Here is a 23,714-nt window from a genome sequence, read left to right as displayed (position 1 = left end):
GATGCAGCACAGAAACCTCACCCTTCCTCCTGCTCACTCTGCTCTGCCCCTTCTGGCCTCCTGGCTCTTCACCCAACATGCGAGTCTTGCTGCTGTCTCAGGACCTTTGCACTGGCTGTTTCTTCTGTCTTTAACTCTCCACCCAGACATCCATACAGCCAAATCCTTCACCTCTTTGGAGTTTTTGCTCCAGTGTCAGCTTCCCAAAGGGGCCCTACCCTGACCATCCTATTTAGAATTGCAATGTAATTCCCCCACCCCACCACTTTGGCACCTGGGAGCCCCTTGATTCTGTTTTTTTCTTCCTACAGCACTAGATTCCACTTTCCAACACGCAATATAATTTACTTATTCAACATACTGCTTGTTTATCGTCTGTCTTTCTGGGCTAGGATGTCACCTCCATGAGGGCAGGATCTTTGGCACTGCTTGCTGATAGATTCCAAGTGCCTGGAGCAAGGCTGGGCACAGAGCATGGGCTCCAGTAAGTTCATATGAGTCACTGCCTTGGCCGTTGCCATGAGAGGGGCTCAGTTCCACAGGCTGCAGGCTTGGATTTCTGAAGGTGAATGAAGGTGCGCCCTTTGCAGAACTGCCCCCTGCCCCCAGGAGTGGGAGGGGCAGGGGACACCCCCACATGCCACCTGATACTATTTCCGGCTCAGACTTAGACACCTGTCACCCTGTCCGCTCTCCTCGAGTCTCTGTTCACTGAAGCCCCAGCGTGTGCAAATCCATTCTTGAAACCTGCTGATCTGTTTTCACAACCAGAGAGCACACCCGGGCTCACCTCTCGCACTCACTAGCACTGAGCTGGCTTTAATAGCGTTATTGTGTTTTAACTGTTTACCTTCCCAGCTGCCTTCTATTTACAGTAAGCACCGCTGGTTTTCCGCTTATAGGTGGTGTAGCATTTACCGACATGGTCTAATGGAAGAATACCCACCGTGCGTCAAGCTGTGCGCTAAGCGGCCCCTGAGGGGTGAAAAGGGAGATGATGAGGCAGTGATTTATAACAAAACAGTCCCGAAGAAACCAACGAGGTGCTGCAGCCCAGAATGCCAGGGACCACGGCGGGGCGTCCTTCAACGCCAGGGATGGTCTCACAGTGGGGAGCACTGCAGCCGAGATCTGGAGGCAGGGACACCGTCAGGCATGGGAAGCAGGAAGAGCATTGTGAGCAGAGGGAACGGCATATGCAAAGGTGAGGAGCAGTTGGGCACATTTGAAGAACGGGCAGGAGGCCTGTGGGATTTGGAGCTGGGTGAGGGATGGGGAGAGTGGCCCGCAATGAGTTTGGAAAAGCCGATGGGGACACTGTCTGGTGACGAGTTTGACTTTGGCCCAATTCTCTTCCTGAATGATGGGTGTCAGAAAACCACAGCCATGCTTGCCTAAGAACACGTCGCAGCCTCTCATCCAAGCCTGGGTGTGGGAGAGGCGGGGACCCCTGTGCTGAAGTGTCCATCTGCCTGGAAGGACTCGGGAGATGTGGCTGGTGATGTCAGAACATCTGGCCTCTGTCACCCTGGGAGCATGGCAGTGGGAGACCGGTTGCTGAGCAGAGCAGGGCTGAGAGCAGGGGGATGGGCTAGGGTCCCCACGGGCCATCAGGATTATTTATTCCCGTGGTGGTCCTGAAACAGGGGTAACCTGGTTCCAGTCGAAGAGACGCCATGGACCCAACAAAGTCTCTCCATCATCACCACCCAGGGCAGGGGAGTGAGCGAGACTCAGACGAGTCGCTGAGTTGAACTCAGATTTCCTTTCAAAGCCTCCTGTGTGGGCAGGGCTGCCTCCTCTTCCCTGGGGCTCAGGGTGCTCCCGGGGAAGCAAACCTTGTACCCCACACACCACACCCCTTCCTCCGTGCTTCCCCGGCGCCTGGAGTCAGGGGCTCTCAGCACCCGGGGTGCGCGCCTGGCAGCACACGGGGTACAGAGCTCCCCAGGGCCAGGCCCGCCCGGTTTCGGTGCCAGCTTCTCCTCTCATCGTGTGACCTTGGAAAAGCGGTTGCCCCTCTCTGAGCCTCGGTTTCTTAATCTATAAAATGGGCCTCGTGATAATATCTAGATTAAAGGTTGCCGGGCAAATTAAATGAGTCAGTGCATGTAAAGAATTTGGTGTCATGTCTGACCCAGGACGCACGCTCGATGAACGTAACTATTCCCCTCGTTAGCATTCTGCGCTGAGCTTACGCGATCCTGCCGGGCTAGTCCAGCTTGATTCACCGACATGTCACCCCACCCCCAAACACCTGCAGAGTCACACCTGGGAAATGACCACTCTGATCCCCAAACCCACCCCATATCCCTCACAAAGGCCAGACTCTCCTTCCCCAAAAGACAGAGCCTCCAGCCAGACACCGAAGAAGGTTCCAGTCCTGGCCCAACCCACCACACCTTGCAGCAAGAGCATCTTCAATGGGACAAGGAAGCCACAGCCAGACCCGATGTCCTTGGCAGGGCTATTTTGAGGACAGGCCGAACTCACGGCTGGAAAGAGCTTTGGGAAAGGGGGAGCCAGATCTTATCTCAGAGGCGACAAAAAGGTCATGGCCCACCTGCGTGATCGCTGCCCCAGCAGGAAGGGCTCCTGCTATGGAGCCCGGGTGCTCAGCCACAGGTGGTGAGGAAGGGGGCCTTGGGCGGGGGGATCTCAGCAGCCGCAGCCCCACCAGCACGTACCAGCAGGCATTTGATGGGGAACTCCTTCAGGCCCCTGTTCCTCGGAGAGTCAAAGACCACAGGCAGGGTCTTGTGTGGGGCTTGGATGTAGCCGATTTCTATCTCGTCCTGTGCAGGGGGAGGGGAAGGAGCGCTGATGGGCATGGCCGTGACACCCAGTGCAAGGAGGGGGCATGGACCCATCCACTCTCCCTCTGTGGTCAAGGGCAAATTCCCATGCAGTGTTCCAGGAGGGAACAGAGCTTGTCTTCCCGTGTGTGCACAAGAGGGCTCACCCCCACTGCTGGTGAGTGCAGGGGCTGAGTGCTGTAGGTGCTGGGGACCTGGTAAGTGAGCCTCAGGCTCTGTCCTCGGGGAGCTGGTCACCGAGCACCCAGTGTGAGGATGTGATGGGTCAGGAAGGAGGGGCTCCTGATGGGGTTGAGACAGGCAGAGAAGGGGGGCAGTTCAGACCCAGCCTTGCCCACAGGGCAGAAGTGGGGAGGGCTCCGAAGTGCACCTGGTGCAAATTCTGCCTGTATTCTGATAGAAGTGATGTTGGATGGGACCCCCCTATGACCCCCCCTGAAACGGCCACTCTTGTAGGTCAAAGACGGAGCTACCAGCACTTTTATACTGTTCTGTCTGACTTAGCCCAGACAGGACTTCTAGAAAGGAAGGGGTGTTCTCTGTGGGTTTGGGAGACAGATGGGAGATTTTTGCGGGGGAGGCTTTCTAGCTGGGATTGTAAGAACGGGACCTGGAGGATAGCGGAGAGAGGGAAGAGCAGGCGCGGAGGCATGGAGGAGGTGGGAGCAGGGGGAATGCCACGGGAGGGCAAAGAGCCCGAGAAAGCAAGAGAGTGGCAAGAAGGCTCGGGTGGGTCTGCCAGCCGCCTGCAGCCACTGCCCCGTGCCGGGTGCTGGGGTGCTGAGCTGCGTGAGACTCAGTCTCTGCCCTTGGGGAGTTCATGGCCTGATGGGCAGCCTGGCACAGGACAAGGGTACAAGGATAGTGTGGCCACCAGGCAGGCTGGCCAAAGGTGAGGGATCGCCAGGTTGGGGTGGGGTGGGGCTGGAGGCAGGCTGAGAGGGAGGAGATGGAAAGTGCTGGAGCAGGGGTGTGGCCTGGTGTGGTGGCTGAGCCCGGGAAGCTGGCTGGGATCCACCCCTGGAGGGATGGGTTGAGCTCCAACCCTCTGAGCTTTGCGTCATTTCCGGGGCATCTGAGAGTTTCCAGGCAGGAAGGTGGCCTGTACCTTGGTGACCCTGCCAGACAGGCTGTGGCTGGCCGTAAAGGTCGCTTTACTCACCAGCCTGAGCCCCCACATGCCCGGGCCCTCAGAAGCACCTCACTTCCTGCCCATCTGAGGAAGGGTGGCCCCCAGCCCCAGGAGCCTGGGCCTCCCATGTCCCCTGACCTTCAGGAAGATCCACCCTGTGTGTCTCACCCACCTCACCCCCCGCCCCACGGGGCACAGACCTGCATCCACCGGTCATCGTTGCTCTGCTCCTCGGAGGGGACAGTGACCTTGCACTTGGCTTCCTTGGCTAGAGCTATCACTGACTTCAGGAAGTTCTCATTTTCAAGCACCCTAGAAAGGGCAAGACAAAAGCTTCTCAGGGCTCTGGATTCAGCAGATGGTGGCCTTGGCCAGGCTCTGAGGGGGCAAGTTGCACCCCTGCAGGGTCCCTAGGGGTGGAGCAGGAGCTCAGGCCTGGATGGATGGGGGGAGGGGCACAGTGGTCGCTCAGGAGACGCTCGGGAGATGCTCGTGGCCTGGATGGCAATGCCGGCTCATCCTTTCTCTCTGCTCTCAGCAAACATCTCACTGAACTCTTACAGCAATCCCTGAGGGGACCAGCAGGCTCCCCTTCCATCTGGGAGAAGCCACAATGAGGAGGTCAACGCTCAAGGTCAACGCTCAAGGCCCCCCTGGAGGAGGGGATGCCTCAGCCGAGGCAAAGAGTTGGTTTGCCACTAAGGGTCATGCCACATGGCTAGACAGCACCAGGCTTTGAACCCAGGCCTTGTTGGCTTCCAGCCTGCGACCTGACCTCCCGGCAGCCACCAGCTCACCCCTCACCCCTTCTGCCCGGAAGCAGCTGCAAGAGAAGAGCAGAGGGGCCCTCTGAGACCCCAGTGTACTCAACAGGTGTTCTCAGATGGTGAGATGGATGCCAAGGCTCCCCACGGCAGCTTGTTAAAGGGCAGCTGGGCCCTATCCCCAGACCCCAGACCCCACAGATCTGGGGTTGGCCGGGAACAAGCATTTGAAATGGTCTCTGGTGCGGGAGGTCCACAGGCCACCCACTGAGCCTGGGCAGGCCGGCTCAGAGACGGAGGGCTTTCATCTACCAGGTCTAGAAAACTCTCTGGGCCTTCGGGAGAGAAAGCTGCCCCCCCCCACTTCTGCATTAGGGTAGGAGAGCAAGGGCAAAACAGTAGCAACAGGCACTACCCTGCCTTTTTATTCCAAATTGGCCAGAAGCCTTCGGCATGTTGCTGTGGGAGTCATTTTCCCCCATTTAAACAGCAGATATTTCGGGTCCGGGGTGGGGGCTGTGGCCAGAAGCCAGGGCACCTGCTGGTGCATCTGTGCCCCACCGGGGACCCTCACCTGCACACGTACACCTCCTCTGGGGGCTGAGTGTTCGGGGTCATAATCCAGGGGGCCACACGGAAGACCACGCTGTCTTGGAAAAGCAGGGCGGCGGGAAGATCCTGAAGGTGTGGGTGAGGCCAGGGCTGTCACCACGGCTGGGCTCCGATACCTACTGCTTCCTGGCAAGGCTCTGTACCCCCCCCCCCCCCCCCCCCCCCCGGTGGGCCAAGGCCCGGGAGCTCGGGTCTCCTCTCAGGCTGCCATCTTGGCCTACCGGGTTGGACGTGTCCAGCAGGGAGACGGTGAGGGAAATGAGCCCCGGGAAGCTGACGTCTGGGAAGGCGAGGCCCTCCACGTAGAAGTCCACGCTGTGTTGGCCGCCCGGGAGCTCCAGGGGGTGACTGGGCTGCTGGGGCCCCAGGACCACCCTGTACCTGGAGATGTGTTTGCCGCCTGGTGAAGAAAGGAAGCTCAGGTCTTCGTGTCCCCCGGGGGCCGTGACGCCTTCGTGAGGCCACCACACTCCGGATGACATGTCACAGCTAAATGGGCCCACCGTAGGACAAAGAAACTAAAAGCATCAGGTGGGACATGGTCCCCTGGCTGGGGCTCCAGGGGTGGAGTGATGGGGGAGGGGGAGTCTGAGCCATTCCCAACCATACACACACCAGTCCAACGCACATTACAGTTCCTTCATTCATTCATCATTCACCAGGCATTCATTCATTCCTGAGCACCGGCTCTCAGCGGACGCCTGGGGAGACCAGGGAGGTAGTCCCTGTCCTAGTCCCCAAGGAGTAGGGGAAGGAAGGAGGACCAGAGACAGTCAAATCACAGATGGTAATGCGTGCTGTGATGGAGAGAACCCCGAAGCGTCATGGAAGGCTTCCTGGAGGAGGGGATGCCTCAGCGGAGGCAAAGAGTTGGTTTGCCACTAAGTCAATGTCAGTCTAATCAAGTTGATCCGGGATGGAAGTAAGTCAGATCTAGTCGTGCCTCTACCCAAAGCCCTCAGCTGGCCTCCCCACGGGGCTCAGACTAGAAGGCAGAGTCACCCCTGCCTACCCGAGCTGGCCCCGCCCCTTTCTTCTCCACCCTCATCAACCACCTGAACGCCTCATCCTGCTCTCCAGCCACACCGGCCTCCCTGCCTGCCTTCCTCAACCCCATAGGAATGATCCCACCTCAGGGCCTTTGCACTTGAGCTTCCCACAGCCTGGAATGCCCTTCCCCTGGGTGTCTGCGTGACTGTTCCCATATCTCCTTCTGCTCAAATGACACCTTAGGGGGAAAGCTTTCCCCAGCCCCCTCTCCTGCGGGTCCCCAGGCTCCACCCCTCAACCGCACCCCATTCCCTGCTACATTCTTCAGCGCAGGATTTAACCCCATCAGACACACTAGATGCTTTACTTAGTTATTCTGTACATGGTCTCTCTCAACCCAGCCAGAGGAAAGTGACACATGGACAGGAGCTTTGTCCTGTTCTTTGCTCCATGCCCTGAGCCTCGAACAAGCCCGGCACTCAGCAGCGGGGGCTCGTGAGCCACTGAGAAGTTCATGGTGTCTTTGATGAGCAGGACGCTGGCGATCACACTATTACCTAACACCGCGGTCAGCTCGCTCGGATGCAACACTCTCTGTACACAAGAGTCCTGTGTGTGTGTGTGTGTGTGCGTGCGTGTGTGTCTGTGTGTGTGTGTGTGGCAGAGAGGAAGACACAGACACTGTTACAGCAGTCCTGGGGAGGGAGCTCCTCTGGTCTCACCAGCACCAGACACCAGCTTCTTGTTTCTTTGCATTTCGTCTGCCTGCCCTTTCTAGAAGGGAGAGAGGCAGGGATGTCCACCTTGCTCACTGCTGTATCTCTGGTTCTTAGAACGTGCTACTGAACAGGGGCTCAGGAATTATTGGCTGAAGGGGGGTGAGAGGGGGCTGTGCCAGGGCAGGAAGGGGACCCCAAGTGAATGTCGAAGGCAACTCACGGCTGGCTTGAAACACCCTGACTTTGTCCATCTCTGACTTGGACACATGGAGGAGCAGCCGGTGCTTGGTGAAGAAGTCCCTGGGGGTGTTGGTGTTCAGAGTCATCGGGGACATGTCCTGCAGGTCTGGAATGAGAAGACCCTCTCCTCTCTCACGGCTCCCCTCAGACCCCACCCCCCTCAACCCTGTCGCCTGGTTTGATCTTCATCACGCCCTTGCCAGGATTTAAATAATGATTTTCATTTTGGAATGAGCTTAGGAGGCAAGCTCGGTGAAGCAGGGGCCACGGCTGGCTTGTTGATTGCTCTGTCCCCAGCCCCCAGAGCCTAGAAGCATCTAGAAGCGCCGAGAACAAGGACTAGGGCATAACAGTGTGCTGGGTAACTATTTGAGTGGATGTGTTTTTCCTCTGGGCCGGAGTGGGAAGTGAACCAGCCCGAATGATAGCCAACACAGGTGTGGGGAGAGGGAAGCTGGACAGGGGTCTCCTCTGGGCATTAGCTCCCGGGTGAAGGGAATCAGAGGTGGTGGGTTCGAGCCCTGGATCTGTGGGATCCTGGGAGGTATTTCATCTCTCCGTGTCTCTGCTTCCTCGTCAGTAAACAGAGCTAAGGGTCGTGTCCATGCACAGGGGAGGGTGAGGTCATGTGTATGAAGGGCTTACTGCGGCAGCCCGCATCCCAGGAGCACCCATGAAGGGTACTGGCTCTTTTGATTAGGGCCGGGCACTTCATAGGGGCTGCTCCTTGGCATCAGGCAGAGACAGTTGCATGCAACTTCCAAATGCATCCATTTCTATGCTGCGTGTGCAGCTTCCCGGGAAGGCCAGCGCTGCCGCCGTGGCTGGCCGACATCCCTCCCCCAGAGCCCTCCTGCATCCCAGCCACACTTCAGAGGGGTGCTGCTGGCGGAGACCCTACGCCCACCACCATCCTTGTGTCTCTCCGTGGTGTCAGGGTGCCTGATTCCACATCCGGAGCCTGTGACTTACTGGCTATGTGGCCTTAAGCAAATTGCTTCAGTTTCCCCATCTGTAAAATAGGGCTGAGGACAGTATGTACTTCCAAGCCTTGTACTGAAAGACCAGATGGGTTAATTCTGAAGAGGTCAGAGCAGTGTCCGGCATGGGGCACGGGCTCAGGGCTGCTCTGACAGGGCTTTGGGGCGGAGTTTGGCTTTCATTTTGAATGATTTTGGGTCCCAGCTTTGACCCAAGAGCAGAAATTTAGATTGGGCCATGGACCGGAGCATGGGTCCTGGAGGAGGCATTGGGAGACTCAGTCCTGGTCCTGGCTCTTCTCTGGCTACTGTGTGACCTTGGGTGAGTCACTTACCCTCTTCGGGACCTTGTCCATTCTTCTTCTTATGCAATGGACAAGCTAACAAGAACATGCTTTCTTTAAACCCCATCTCTGAGGGCTGTTACCAAGCTCAGGCTGCATAGACAAAAGGACTTTACAAAAAGACCAACCAAGCTCTATTTCCATGAGCTCTCTGGGCAGGGGGACGCTGAGGGCCGGGGGTCCTCACCTTGGCTGTCCAGCACATCATTGTCCTTGCAGTCCATGGTGGAAGATTTGGGATGGTCTCTGTCACAGTTCACCAGCAGGATGGCGCCTTGCCCGCGTGGGCCCCAGGTCCAGGTCCTCTGTGGACACCCAGCACAGACGGGCCACATCTAGAAACCTGCATATGTCCCTCCAGCTCTTGGGGGAAGCATAACCGCTCTCTGCAGCCCCTCACGAGCCTTGTGTGGTTTACAGATCTTGCTTCCACATCAGCGAATTCTTTAGCCCCAAGAGGGGAATGTTCGCCTGTTCCAAAAATCCTAAACACGGTCACCAAAAACGCAATTGAACCACTTCAAAAAACGACCCCCAAGATAGTAACATTTATTTTAACAGCTTAAAAAAAAACCCAAACTGTCAGATTGGCAAACTGGACTAAGCTAAATATTCATGTCAAGATCCTAATCTAAATCGTTACTCTTTTTTTTTTTTTTTTAAAGATTTTATTTATTTACTTGAGAGAGAGACAGTGAGAGAGAGCATGAACGAGGAGAAGGTCAGAGAGAGAAGCAGACTCCCCATGGAGCTGGGAGCCCGATGCGGGACTCGATCCCGGGACTCCAGGATCATGACCTGAGCCGAAGGCAGTCGTCCAACCAACTGAGCCACCCAGGCGTCCCTAAATCGTTACTCTTATGTGAACTCTTCATTACTCATTCGCCAAAGTGTGGGTACTATTCTTAGCAGCCAGTTGCTGTCCCTCCAAAGATTAAAGCAAATTCAGCAGCCCCTCCCAGCAGGGATCTAATAGGGATGACCTCTTCTATTTGCAGGACTGCGTTGGCCCCCTGGGAATGACTGCATTCTAGGAGGGACAGAAAGACAGATTCCACTCCTAGAGCCGTAATCCCTCCCTCCACTTTTAGCTGACCCCACGGAGGGATCTTCATCTTTTGACAGGACATATCCTCCTAAAGGGCACACCAGCATTAAGCTGTACAGGCAGCTTGGGGATTTCAGGAACACCCTGGGCTTTGTCCTCAGATCCAGGTAAGGCTACCTTTATGCCGCACCTCTTAACCCTCCGTTGTCTTTCAGCAACAGACTTTGGCTGTCCCAGTGCAGCTCCTTCCCTCTTCTGCCCCCTGCCAGTTCTCCCTTTCTCTGCTCTTCACTCCCTGTGGGCAGCACCGTGGGGACCTCTCCCCCTAGCTAGGGAAACCCGGGCATGGGGGGATTTTTTTTTTCCCCCCAGAGTTAAGAACTGCCAGCAAATTTTTTCTCTGCTGGGCATTAACCTGATGACTCTATAGTTTCTAATTTGCACAACACGTTCTCAGAACTCACAACCGGTGAAAATCTAGTTTTGCAAAAGAGATGGGAAATACGTAAATCAAAATGGAAAGGGTGTTTTTTTGTTTTCTCCTTTGCCTTGTTCTTCCTGGAGGGACAGACGGCCATTCATGCCATCACCACCAGAGGGCGCAAGAGGAGACCCCAGCAGAGGTAGCACCTGGAGTGTCGGGAGGCTTGAGCATACCTGGCCCTTCTTGGCACCGATGGGCTTCACTTTGCCAGTGCGGGTGATGTCCGTGCTCAAGGAGATTTCTGCAGCCCCACCGAGTAAGAGGAGAGGGTTGGTGAATGTACAAGGTCAAGGCACTCAGTGTGGTCCCCGGGAGATTGCCCCATGGCTTCTCTCCCTCCCCTTCCGAGGAGGCACGAATTCAAAGACACCCCCATGTCTCCAAAGAAGATGTTTAATGGCAACCCAAAGAGCAGAGCTGGAGCTTCTGACCACACCCATTCTCCTTGGCAGGGGTTTGGGGGGCCTCGCCACAGCTGTGATGCCAACCAGATCCTACACATCTGGCGACTTTCAGGGGCTCAGAAAGAATTCAGAAAGATTTCCTGGCCACCCCAATGGGATGCTTGGAGCCAAACTCCTGGAAGGACACCTAACCAGGTTCTCAAAGTCCTCTGGCCCCAGTGTTAGCCCCCAGTGACCTTGGAACCAGGGATACAGTGGTCACTCCAGCCCCACCTGGCTTTTCCTGATGCGCATTATGGCTGCAGTGGGGACAAACCATGGCCCCAAACCTACCCCCCTCTGTCCAGATGTCAGGGCTAAGAAAGCATACATCTGTTTCTAAGTCCTTCCCACCGTCATCAGAACACGTGATCATAGTCTTCCCAGTGACATAGATCTGTGTGCCCATACCGTAGGTAGTGACTTTGTGAGCTCACCGTGTGAAACTGACCTGAATGAACTTTTAAACACACCCACAGCCATATTTTAGCATGAGGCCAGAGCAGCATAGAGTTTAGTGCTCTGGATTACTGGCTCCTTCACTAGCCAGCAGCATGAACTTAGGGAGATCTGTCTACCTCTTGTGCCTCAGTTTCCTCATCTGTAAAATGAGATATAATAGTACCAACTTCATGGGATTGTTGTAAGGTTGGTTTTTTTTTTTTTTAAGATTTTATTTATTTATTTGAGAGATAGGGAGAGAGAAAGAGCACAGGCAGGGCCAGGGGCAGAGGGAGAAGCTGACTCCTCAGTGAGTGAGGGGCTGGATATGGGGCTTGGTCCGGGGACACTGGGATCATGACCTGAGCCGAAGGCAGATGCTTAACCACTGAGCCACCCAGGGATCCCAGGATTGTTGTAAGGTTCAAAGGTAAAGTCTTAGCAGAGTGCCTGGTATAGAATTAGTGCTATATTATTTGTATTATTTAAATGTGCTCTAATGAAATGAATGTGTATTTACAAATGAAACTCATTAACGAAATGAAAGCTGAAATTTTCACATGCTATTCTGATACTTAATGCACATTTTTTTTAATTAATTAAAAAATTTTTTAAAAGATTTTATTTATTTATTTCACAGACAGAGATCACAAGTAGGCAGAAAGGCAGGCAGAGAGAAAGGGGAAAGCAGTCTCCCTGCTGAGCAGAGAGCCCAATGCGGGGCTCGATCCCAGGACCCTGGGATCATGACCTGAGCCGAAGGCAGAGGCTTTAACCCACTGAGCCACCCAGGTGCCCCCTTAATGCACATTTAAATGGTAATGATAATCATATAATATTATTGTTCAAGATGAGTTCAAGTTAGAAAATTACTTTATTTAAAGAAGAATGTTAAATAAATATGAGTGTAGTCAGATCGTTGGTATGGCAAAATGGTGAAGACAAGATGTAAGTCATGGCATTTGGGGAACATCAGTCTATATATTATTGTATAAGACAGTGTCATCATCTACTTTTTTTATAAATATTTGAAGTGTCAAAAAGGTATAGAGACTCATATGTGGAAAATCCATATACCACCACTTATGTTGAGAAAATATTAACATATGATGGAACTCCCTGGAAATGCTCTCTCTCTTGCCCCAGTTGAATTACTTTATGGCTCACCAACTGGGGAGGGAATATTTATGAACCACAAGATGTATAACTAGCAAGAAAATTGTCCCTTTTCTCTTCTCAGTCTAAAGTAAGCTCCAGAATATAGTTTCTCCTGAAGAGACACCTTGCAAAGGTGTGTGTAAGTGGAGAGGGGCAGTGGCATCCCAAGAACCCGGTCATCACTTACCAACACTGGTGACATAGAGCAGGGCTTGGACGGGGTTGATCTTGGGTCCATAATATGAAATCTGAACCTAAAAGACAGAGCAAACCATGAAGGTCTTTTCTTAGTCATTCAACAGACACTAACTGGACTCCTGCTCTGTGCCAGTCCAGAGTGAGATGCTGAGAAGACAGGGTGAGTAAGAGGTGGTACCAACCTATAGAAACACCCAACTGATGTGCATGGGGGTGGAAATAACTCAAATACTTATGATACTTAGATGAGGGTCCTGTGGGAGCCCAGAAATGGAAGGGCTGAGCCAACCTGGGTAGTATCAGGGAGATACACTCTGAGGGACGAGTAGGAGCTCAGCAGCCAGAGACATGGTGGAGGGGGCATCAGTGGGAGGGCACTTGCTGTAAGCCATAGAAACTGGCTCCAGCAAGCAGAAGGGGTGGAGAGGACCTGCAGAACCAGATCTTGGAAAGGCTGGAGCCGGAGCCTTCTGGGGATCTGGACAGTGGGAGCTTTGGGGAGCTGGTCTCTTCAGTGCTGGTGAAGATCAAAAAACACCAACCCTTACTGCCCAGGGTTCAAAATCCAGGAAGAGTGGATCTGACTGACCCACCCTGACCAGGGGAGGGCAGAGCACCAGGATGGACACTTTGAAGTGAAAATGGCAGAGGGGAGTTTCCCCAATGTAAACCCAAAGAGCCAGAAGAAGAGGCTCTCCTGAGGGGATAGACTGAGGGGTTTGGGTCTGTCCTGAGGGGAGTGGGGATCCAGGGAAATGTCACAGCCACCATCACTTCATGTCTAGATCATGGCACCAGCCTCTAGTCGACTGCCTGGATCCAGTCTACTCAGGACACTGCGGCCAGCAGGGTCTTTCTAAGACAAATGCAAACGTTATTCCCTAGATAGTAGGTTTTCACTGGCTTCCTGTTGCCCTCAGAAAGTGAGGTCCCTGATGCCAAACTCTCTAATACTGGCTACCTCTGTCCCCCAATTCCATCTTCACCCTCTTTTCTTGCCATACATCTCTTCCTCAGTTTCCCCAGCACATGCCTGACCATCTCTTCCTCTAGAGTGTACACACAGGCCACATATCCCATATAGAGTTCTCACTCTGATTTCCCTCTCTTAGGCAGATCATTCCTACCTCCTTCAGCTTGCCACTTCTTCCAGGAAGTCTTCTTTGGTTGCATATACCACCACTTATGTTGAGAAAATATTAACATATGTATTTATGTTACATAATACTTTGAGGCTCAAGTTCTATGCTTCTATAGTAGGCAAGTACTCTCTGTCCCAAGGGAAGACTGAATGGACTGTCCTGCTGGAAACAACTGCTCATTGGCCCAGATCTCTGTGGGAACCCCAGAGGATCTTGTTGAGCTTATCTATAGTCAGAGGGGTGGAGTGGGTTGAGTGGTGGTCCCCAAAAACATATGTCCACATCCAAATTCCTGAAACCTGTGAATGTGACCTTATTTGGAAAAAAGGTCTTTGCAGATGTAGTTAAGGGTCTTGAGATGAGATCATCACGGATTATCCAGGGAGACCTTAAATCCAGTGACTAGGGTCCTTATAAGAGTGAAGCAGAGGGAGAGTTGACAGCGTGGGGGAGGGGGAACAAGACCATAGAAGCAGAGACTAGAGTTTAGGAAGCTGAAGGAGGCCAAGAACTGGTTCTTCCAGAGCCTCCAGAAGGAGTGATGCTCTGAAGACACTTTAATTTTGAACTTCTGTTCTCCAGAGAGAATACATTTCTGCTGATTTAAGCCAGTAGCTTCTGGTCATTTGTCCAGCAGCCACAGGAAGTGGGCATGGACCAGAGCTTCCCAGGGCTTCCTTAGCACTCACCACCTCTTATAACGACTTACCTGTATTTTACCCATAGTTTGTAAGCCCCATGCAGGCTGCAACCTCACCTGTCCTGTTCCCTTCTCTATCCCCAGTGCCTGGCAGTGCCTGGCATGTAGGAGGTGAATACTAAACATTTGCTGAATGGAGGAATTTAGTAAAAACCCAGCTTCCATAACCCTCCAACATCCCTGTATTGTCTGCCAGGATTCTATGGCTGGAACGGTCTCCATAGTATCCAGAAAAGGGGACGCTCTGCCAGGGTTGGGGCTGTGGGTCAGTACGGGGTGGACCGTGAGCAGCTGACCTGCTGCCACCTGCTGACCTCCTCCCACACATCCCACCCCACGGCTACCACACTCACCTTCTGGTCACCTGTGCTACTGCTGGCAGCTTTCATCCTCAAGCTCACTTCCAGGCTAGGGTCCAGGGACCACTTGGAGGAACCTGTGGTATTCTTCTTGGCTGGAGGGCCGTGGGCAACATCCACGACCACTCCTGGGGATGCATTGATGCTGAAGGATGTGTAGCCTGTGGGGGCAGAGCTGTGGAAGAGACAATAGGGAGGAAAGAGGGGCTCAGTGAGGGCCCTCCACTGCTCTCCCAACATTCTTCCCTTTCCCCCCAGCAACAGTAAATCCCACATGGTAGCCAGTCAACTCTGACCATGGAAATGAAGTACTGTGAGGTTGTTGGTAGGTAGCGAGAAACAAAAAAGAAATTTTCCTGACCTGAAGAGGTTACACTTGGGCTAGGAGAATTGCAGAGGGATGGACACACAGAGCAGCACAAACTGCTGCTTCTGGCATATGGCACACCGGTACTCTGAAGGACCTTCCCCTTGCAAAACAACTAGATCGTGATTAAAATATACTTTTTAGAGCATGCTGAAATCATGACATAAGAGAGATCTCCAAGGACTCCCTTCTCTGTGTGCATCCACACACATACACACACATACACACCATGGAGGTTAATTTGAGGAACACTGAAAACAAAGAGGAGATATTAAAGATATCCAGAAAGAAGAGTCAGGTCACCTATGAAGGAATTACTATTAGATTAAAAGCAGGTTTCCCAATAGCAACAACAAAATCCAGAAGACAACTGAATAACATCTGCAAAGTATTTTGGAAAAAGTATTTTACTTTGAATTGTATACCCCACAAAATTTTATACATATACATAAATATATGTATATATATAAATAAATATAAATAAAGATTTTTAAAATTTATTTGAGAGAGTGAGAGAGAGAACATGAGTGATGGGGAGGGGTAGATGGAGAGGGAGAAGCAGACTCCTTGCTGAGCAGGGAGCCTAATGTGGGGCTTAATCCCAGAACTCCAAGATCCTGACCTGAGCTGATGACAGATGCTTAACTGACTGAACCATCCAGGTCCCCCGATAAAAAACTGTAAAAATAAAAATACCAAAAAAGGTAAAAACAAGTCCAAATATATGTATAATCAAAATAAGTGTCACTGTATCAATGTTACCAGTTAAAAGAGAGTTTTGACTATAAAGAAACAAAACTCAGCTATATGAAATTTGTAAGAGGCATACCTAAAATATAAAGATCCAGAAAAGATGAAATTTAAAGGAAAGGAAAAACATACATTAGGCCAATACTGACCAAAAGAGGGTTGGGGTGGGTATATTAATATCAGATAAAGTTAATTTTTAGATTAAAAAAACACTATTAGCAATAGAGAGGAACACAACCTAATAATTTAAGGCTCAATTCACCCAGAAGATATTTCTAAACTTGTATGCACCTAATAACATAGCTCCATATACATATAAGGCAAAACTGATAGAAATGCAGGGAGAAGTTGACAAACCCATCATCACAGTTGAAGACTGCAAGTCTTCTTTCTCAATCAACAATAGATTAAGCAGATGAAAAAATTAGTAACAAAATTAACAAGCTTGATTTGTTACGCATATATGGAATTCCTTGCTCCACAAGTGGTAAATATATTGCGCACATGGATCAATAAAAAGACATTGATTTCATAGTTAACCATCAAAGCAAGTTGCAGCAAATGTTAAAGGATAGGTCATATACAGCATAGGTAGCACAATCTTTGATCAGAATATGACTAAGTTAGGAGTCACTAATATAAAGTCCATTTTTAAGCCCCATACATTTGGAAATTTAAAAACCAGACTTATAGGTAATTTACAAGTCAACGGACAATTAATGGAAATTAAATAATAATACTTAGGATTGAGCAATATTTAAAATACTACATTTCAAAACTTTTGGGGGAGCTAAAGGTGTTGCTTTGTGCCTTAAATGCTTAGATCTTCAAAAAGAAGAGAAAAGTTAAAAAATAAGTATATAGGACAAAACAGAAAAACCGAATAGAATGTAATCTCCCAAAACACAGAAAATAAAGATGGTAGAAATCCGTGAAATATAAAACAAGTAAATCAACAAAGCAAAAATAGACTAATATAACTGGTAAACTTCTGGCAAGATTGATCAAGGGAAAAAATAAGAAAAATGAAAAAAAATCCCCACAGGAAAGGCAGATTATTTTGTAGATAGTTGATAAAAGGTAACAGAACCCAACAGCATGATTATCTGTAACATCCCCTCCAAATTTTAAACCCTAAATTAAAAAAAAATACTAAGAATTCAATAAGGCAGATAGTAAGGTGGAGAGGCAAAAATCAGTTGCATTTCTGTACAGCAGCAGTAAATAGTTAGAAAAATAATTTTTATAAATAGATATATAATTTACATTAGGAAAAAACACTGTAAAGTACCTAGGATAAATCTAACAAAAGATATGAAAGGATTTTATGGAGAAAACCAAACCTATTGAAAACATTAGAGAAGACCCAAATTAATAGAAGGAAATAACATGGAATTCCAGGACATTTCATGGAACTTGACAAGTTGATTCCAGGAGTGACATGACAAACCAAGGGATTAACACAATCAAAGTACTCCTTAAGGAAAAGAAGCAAAAGGTAAGGGACTTGCTATACCAGGTACGAGTTACCAGGAAGCTATGGATGGTGCTATAATGGCACAGGCAGGGACAAATGACAGAAGTAACTTAAGAGAGATTCTCCCTGAAAGGTGAAACCTCCTATACTGAATGCAAGCTGGGGCAGTTGCTCTGGAAAACAGTATGGAGGTTCCTCAAAAAGTTGAAAATAGAGCTACCCTATGACCGAACAATTGTGCTACTGGGTATTTACCCCAAAGATACAAATGTAGTGATCTGAAGGGGCACCTGCACTCCAATGTTTATAGCAGCAATAGCCACAGTAACCAAACTATGGAAAGAGCCTAGATGTCCATCAGCAGATGAGTGGATAGATGTAGTACACATACACACACACACACACACACACACACTGAAATATTATGCAGCCATCAAAAATGAAATCTTGCCATTTGCAATGACACAGATAGAACTAGAGGGTATTGTGCTAAGTGAAATAAGTCAACCAGAGAAAGACAAGTTTCATATGACTTCACTGATATGAAGAATTTGAGAAACAAGAGAGAGGATCATAGAGGAAGGGAGGGAAAAATGAAACAAGATGAAACCAGAGAGGGAGACAAACCATAAGAGATTCTTAATCTCAGGAAACAAACTGAGGGTTGCTAGAGTGGAGGAGGGTGGGAGAGATGGGGTGGCTGGGTGATGGACATTGGGGAGGGTATGTGTTATGGTGAGCACTGTGAATTGTGTAAGACCTATACCCCTGAAAAAAATAATACATTATATGTTAATTAAAGAGAGAGAGAGAGATTCTCCTTGACCTGTCTGAAGTGATCTTGTAAATAAGCAGGCAAAGGGAATATTATGTAACAAATGGTGGTGGAACAATTGCTCGCTCATAGGGAAAATAGTTAAATTGGATAAATAATTAAATCGATCCCATCCTCACACCATATACCAAAACAAGCTCCAGGTGGATTTAAGGCTTAAAAATGAAAAGTAATAATTTGAATTTTTTAAAAAATAGATTTTATTTTTTAGAGAAGCTTTAGGATCACAGCAAAATTGAGTGGAAGGTACAAAGATTTTCCATATATCTCCTGCCCTCCACCCCCATGCACAGCCTCTCTCATTATCAGCATCATCCACTGGAGTGGTACACTCGTTAAAATTGATAGGTCTATCATAATCATCCAAAGTCTGCAGTTTACATTATGTTTTGCTTTTGGTGTTGTACAGTCTATGAATTTAAACAAATGTATGCATGGTGACATGTATCCACCATTATGGTATCATACAGAATAGTATCATTGCCCTGAAAATCCTCTGTACTTGTGATTGAGTTCCAGTTTCAAAGCATTATGGTCCAAGAATATGCAGGGAATAATCGCAATCTTTTGGTATCGGTTGAGACCTGACTTGTGACCCAGTATGTGGTCTATTCTAGAGAAAGTTCCATGTATGTTCGAAAAGAATGAGTATTCTGTTGTTTTAGGGTGGAATGTTCTGTATGTATCTACGTACTCCATCTGGTCCAATGCATCATTCAAAGCTCTTGTTTCTTTGTTGATTTTCTGCTTAGAGAATCTGTCCATTGCTGAGAGTGGGGTGTTGAGGTCACCTACTCTTAGCATATTATTATCAATATGTCTCTTTATTTTGGTTAATAGTTGGCATATGTAGTTGGCTGTTCCCTTGTTGGGGGCATAGATATTTACAATCATTAGATCCTCTTGTTCAATAGCCCCTTTTAGCATGATATAGTGTCCTTCTGTATCTCTAACTACAGTCTTTAGCTTAAAATCTAATTTGTCTGATATGAGAACTGCTACCCCAGCTTTCTTTTGAGGTCCATTGGCATGAAAAATGGTTCTCCATCCCTTCACTTTCAGTCTGGATGTATCTTTAGGTTCAAAACGAGTCTCTTGTAGACAGCATATGGATGGGTCCTGTCTTTTTATCCAATCTGCAACCCTGTGCCGTTTCATGGGAGCATTTAGGCCATTCACGTTGAGAGTGATTATCGATAGATAGGATTTTATTGTCATCATGTTTCCTGTGAAGTCTTTGTTTCTATAGGTAGTCTCTGTAAATTTCTGCTCTATGTCACTCTTGCGGATCTTTCTCCTTTTATAGAAACCCCCTTAATATTTCTTGCAGGGCTGGCTTTGTGGTCACATATTCTTTCAGTTTCTGCTGGTCTTGGAAGCTCCTGGTCTCTCTGTCCATCTGAATGACAGCCTTGCTGGATAAAGTATCCTTCAAAATCCTAGAGGAGAACATAGGCAGTAACCTTTTGACATAGGTCACAGCAACTTCTTTCAAAATAGGTCTCCAAAGGCAAGGGAAACAAAAGTAAAAATGAACTTTTGGGACTTCATCAATATAAAAAGGTTCTGCACAGCAAAGGAAACAGTCAACAAAAAGAAGAGACAACCCACGGAATGGGAGAAGATATTTGCAAATGACACTACAGATAAAGGGCTGGTATCCAAGATCTATAAAGTACTTCCCAAACCAAACACCCAAAAAACAAATAATCAAGTCAAATAATGGGCAGAAGACATGAACAGACACTTTTCCAAAGAAGATGCATAAATGGCTAGCAGACATATGAAAAAATGTTCATCATCATTAACAATCAGGGTGATTCAAATCAAACCCACATTGAGATAACACCTTACACTAGTTAGAATGGCAAAAAATTGAGAAGACAAGAAAAAACAATTGTTGGAGAGGTTGTGGAGAAAGGGGAACCCTCTTACACTGTTGGTGGGAATGCAAGTTGGTGCAGTCACTTTAGAAAAACTGCTTTCCATGACCCCACCCCCACCCCCGCCCTGGCCTCCTTCTTTGCCTGCTTGTTCTCTCTCTCTTTGTGTGTCAAAAAAAATTTTTTTTAATCTTTTAAAAAAAAAGTTTAAAATTGCACTACTGGGTATTTACCCCAAAGATACAGATGTAGTGAAAAGAAAGGTCATATGCACCCCAATGTTTATAGCAGCAATGTCCATAATAGCCAAACTGTGGAAAGAGCTGAGATGCCCTTCAACAGGTGAATGGATAAAGATGGTGTGGTCCATATATACAATGGAATATTACTTAGTCATCAGAAAAGATGAATACCCAACATTTGCATCAACATGGATGGGACTGGAGGAAATTATGTTGAGTGAAATAAATCAAGCAGAGAAAGTCAGTTATCGCATGGTTTCACTTATTTGGTGGCACATAAAGAAAAACATGGAGGACATTAGGAGAAGTAAGTGGAAAATGAAGGGGGTAGAATCAGAGGGGGAGACGAACAATGAAAGACTATGGACTCTGGGAATCAAACTGAGGGTTTTAGAGGGGAGGGGGTTGTACGGGATGGGTGAGTCTGGTGATGGGTATTAAGGAGGGCATGTACTGCTTGGAGCACTTGGTGTTATATACAAACAATGAATCATGGAACACTACATCAAAAACTAATAATATACTCTATGGTGACTAACATGATTTTAAAAGTTATACCCCCCCAAAAAAAAAATCCTCTGTGTTCTGCCTATTTATCCCTCGTTTTCCCAACCCCTGGCAACTGCTGATCTTTTACTGTTGCCATAGTTTTGTCTTTTCCAGAATGTCATATAGTCAGGATCACATGGTATGTAATCTTTTTAAAAATTATTATTATGTTATGTTAGTCACCACACAGTACATCATTAGTTTTTTATGTAGTGTTCCATGATTTATTTTTTTTAAAGATTTTATTTGTTTGACAGACAGAGATCACAAGTAGGCAGAGAGGCAGGCAGAGAGAGAGAGGAGGAAGCAGGCTCCACACTGAGCAGAGAGCCTGGTGCCGGGCTCGATCCCAGGACCCTGAGATCATGACCCAAACTGAAGGCAGAGGCTTTAACCCACTGAGCCACTCAGGCACCCCCATGATTCATTTTTTTGCATATAAACCCAGTGCTCCATGCAATCTGTGTCTTCCTTAACACCCGTCACTGGGCTCACCCCCACTGCTCCCTTCTAAAACTCCCAGTTGTTTCCCAGAGTCCATAGTCTCTTATGGTTCATCTCCCCCTCTGATTTCCCCCTCTTTCATTTTCCCCTTCCTTCTCCTAATGTCCTCCATGTTATTCCTTATGTTCCACAAACAAGTGAAACCATATGATAATTGACTTTCTCTGCTTGACTTATTTCACTCAGCATAATCTCCTCCAGTCCCATCCAGGTTGATGTAAAAGTAGTTCATCCTTTCTGATGACTGAGTAATATTCCATTGTATATATGGACCACAACTTCTTTATCCACCCATCTGTTGAAGGGCATCTCAGCTCTTTCCACAGTTTGGTTATTGTGGACATTGCTGCTATGAACATTGGGGTGCATATGGCCCTTCCTTTTACTACATCTGTATCTTTGGGATAAATACCCAGTAGTGCAATCATTGGGTCATAGGGTAGCTATGTAGTCTTTTCAGATTGGCTTCTTTCTTACTAATATCCATTTTAAGTTTCCTCCATGCCTTTTTATGGCTTGATAGCTCATTTCTTTTTAGCACTGAATAACATTCTATTGTCTGAATGGACTGCAGTTTCTTTATCCATTCACCTACTGAGAGACTTCTTGGTTGCTTCCAAGTTTTGGCAATTATGAACAAAGCTGCTATAAATATCAGTGTGCAAATTTTGTGTGGACATAGGTTTTCAACCTCTTTGGGTAAATACCAAGGAGTGCAATTACTGGACTGTATGGTAAGAGTATGTTTAATTTTGTAGGAAACCACCAAATCGTCTTCCAAAGTGGCTGTACCATCTTGCATGATCACCAATGGTGAAATGAGAATTCGTATTCTTCCACATCCTCTCCAGCATTTGGTGCTCTCAGTGTTCTGGATCTTGGTCATTCTAATAGGTGTGAAGTGGCATCTTATGGTTGTCTTAATTTGCATTTCCTGGATGACATATCATGGGGAGCATCTTTCCCACATGCCTACCTTCCATCTGTGTATCTTCTTTGGTGAGGTGTCTGTTAAGATCTTTAGCCCATTTTTCAACCAGGTGGTTTGTTATTGTTGTTTTAAAGTTCTTTGTAAGTTTTTGATAACAATCCTTTATTAGATGTATCTTTTGTTAATATTTTCTTCCAGTCTGGGGCGCCTGGGTGGCTCCGTGGGTTAAGCCGCTGCCTTCGGCTCAGGCCATGATCTCAGGGTCGTGGGATCGAGTCCCGCATCGGGCTCTCTGCTCAGCAGGGAGCCTGCTTCCTCCTCTCTCTCTGCCTGCCTCTCTGCCTACTTGTGATCTCATTCTGTCAAATAAATAAATAAAATCTTTAAAAATATATATATTTTTTCTCCCAGTCTGTGGTTTGTCTTCCTTATTCACTTGGCAGACTTTTTTAGAGCAGAACTTTTAAATTTTAATGAAGTCCAACTTATCAATTCTTTCTATTCTTTTCTGGATTATGCCTTTTGTATTTTACCTAAAGAGTCATTGTCAAGGTCCTCTAGAGTTTCTCCTATACTACCTTGAGAATTTTATAGTTTTCTGTTTTACATTTAGGTCTATGGCCTATTCTGAGTTAATTTCTGTGAAGGATGTAAGGTCTGTGTCTAGATTCCTTTTTTGAATGTAAATGTCCAGTTGTTCCAGCACCATTTGTTGAAAAAACTTTTTTCCCATTGTATTGTCTTTGCTTTTTGACAAGGGTCAGTTGATTATATTTACATAGATCCATTTTTGGTTCTCTATTCTGTTCTATTTATTTACTTCTCTATTCCTTTGCCAATACCACACTCTCTTGATTATAGATTTATAATAAGTCTTTATAATATAGTTTCAGCCCTCCAACTTTATTATTCTCCTTCAAAACTGTTAGCTATTCTGAATTTTTTCCCTCTCCATAGAAACTTTAGAATCAGTTTGTTGACATCCAGAAAATGGGATTGCACTGAATCTATACATCAAGCTGGGAAGAACATCCTGGCAATGTTGAATCTTCCTATCCATGAACATGGAATATCTCTTCAATTATTTACTTCTTTGATTTCTTTCATCAGGGTCTTGCCATTTCCTCATATAGATATTATACATACCTAAGTATGTATACCTAATACCTAAATACCTAAGTATTTAATTTGGGGAGTACAAACGTAAATGGTACTGTGTTTTTAATTTTCAAACTCCACTTGTTTGTTGCTGGTAGGTAGGAAAATGATGGACTTTTCTACATTAACACTGTATTCTATAGCTTTGCCATAATTGCTTTTTAGTGTTTTTTGGGGGGAGGGTTAGGGTTTTTTGTTGTTGTTGTTGTTGTTATTAATTCATTTGAAGTTTCTACATAGATGACCTTGTCATCTGTAAAGAAAGATAGGTTTATTTCTTTCTTTCCAAAATTAGTATCTCTCTTATTTCCTTTTCTAGTCTCATTGCATTTGCTAGAAATTTTAGTATGATGTTGAAAAGCAGTAGTGAGTAGAGACATCTTTGCCTTTCTCCTCATTTTAGTGGGAAAGCTGCAAGTTTCTCACCATTAGGTTGATGTTATCTGTA

At 47.7% G+C, this 23,714-nt stretch overlaps 1 protein-coding gene across 1 annotated transcript in view; it reads right to left on the bottom strand.

Moving 5' to 3' along the window:
• The window catches only part of PADI4 (peptidyl arginine deiminase 4), a 37,399-nt gene that overhangs the window by 8,815 nt on the left and 4,870 nt on the right, over window positions 1-23,714 (bottom strand). The window contains exons 2-10 of the mRNA XM_059376396.1: window positions 14,565-14,745; window positions 12,359-12,425; window positions 10,303-10,370; window positions 8,785-8,902; window positions 7,254-7,379; window positions 5,546-5,724; window positions 5,287-5,390; window positions 4,149-4,260; window positions 2,688-2,795 (exon numbers count right to left, since the gene is read on the bottom strand). Of these exons, the coding sequence (XP_059232379.1) occupies window positions 2,688-2,795; window positions 4,149-4,260; window positions 5,287-5,390; window positions 5,546-5,724; window positions 7,254-7,379; window positions 8,785-8,902; window positions 10,303-10,370; window positions 12,359-12,425; window positions 14,565-14,745 (1,063 nt within the window). The remainder of the gene's footprint in view (window positions 1-2,687; window positions 2,796-4,148; window positions 4,261-5,286; window positions 5,391-5,545; window positions 5,725-7,253; window positions 7,380-8,784; window positions 8,903-10,302; window positions 10,371-12,358; window positions 12,426-14,564; window positions 14,746-23,714) is intronic.

Source organism: Mustela nigripes, chromosome 14 (genome assembly GCF_022355385.1).
Source record: "Mustela nigripes isolate SB6536 chromosome 14, MUSNIG.SB6536, whole genome shotgun sequence".
NCBI classification, from domain to species: domain Eukaryota; kingdom Metazoa; phylum Chordata; class Mammalia; order Carnivora; family Mustelidae; genus Mustela; species Mustela nigripes.
Note: the sequence above shows the minus strand (reverse complement) of the source record. Positions and strands in the feature narration are given on the sequence as shown.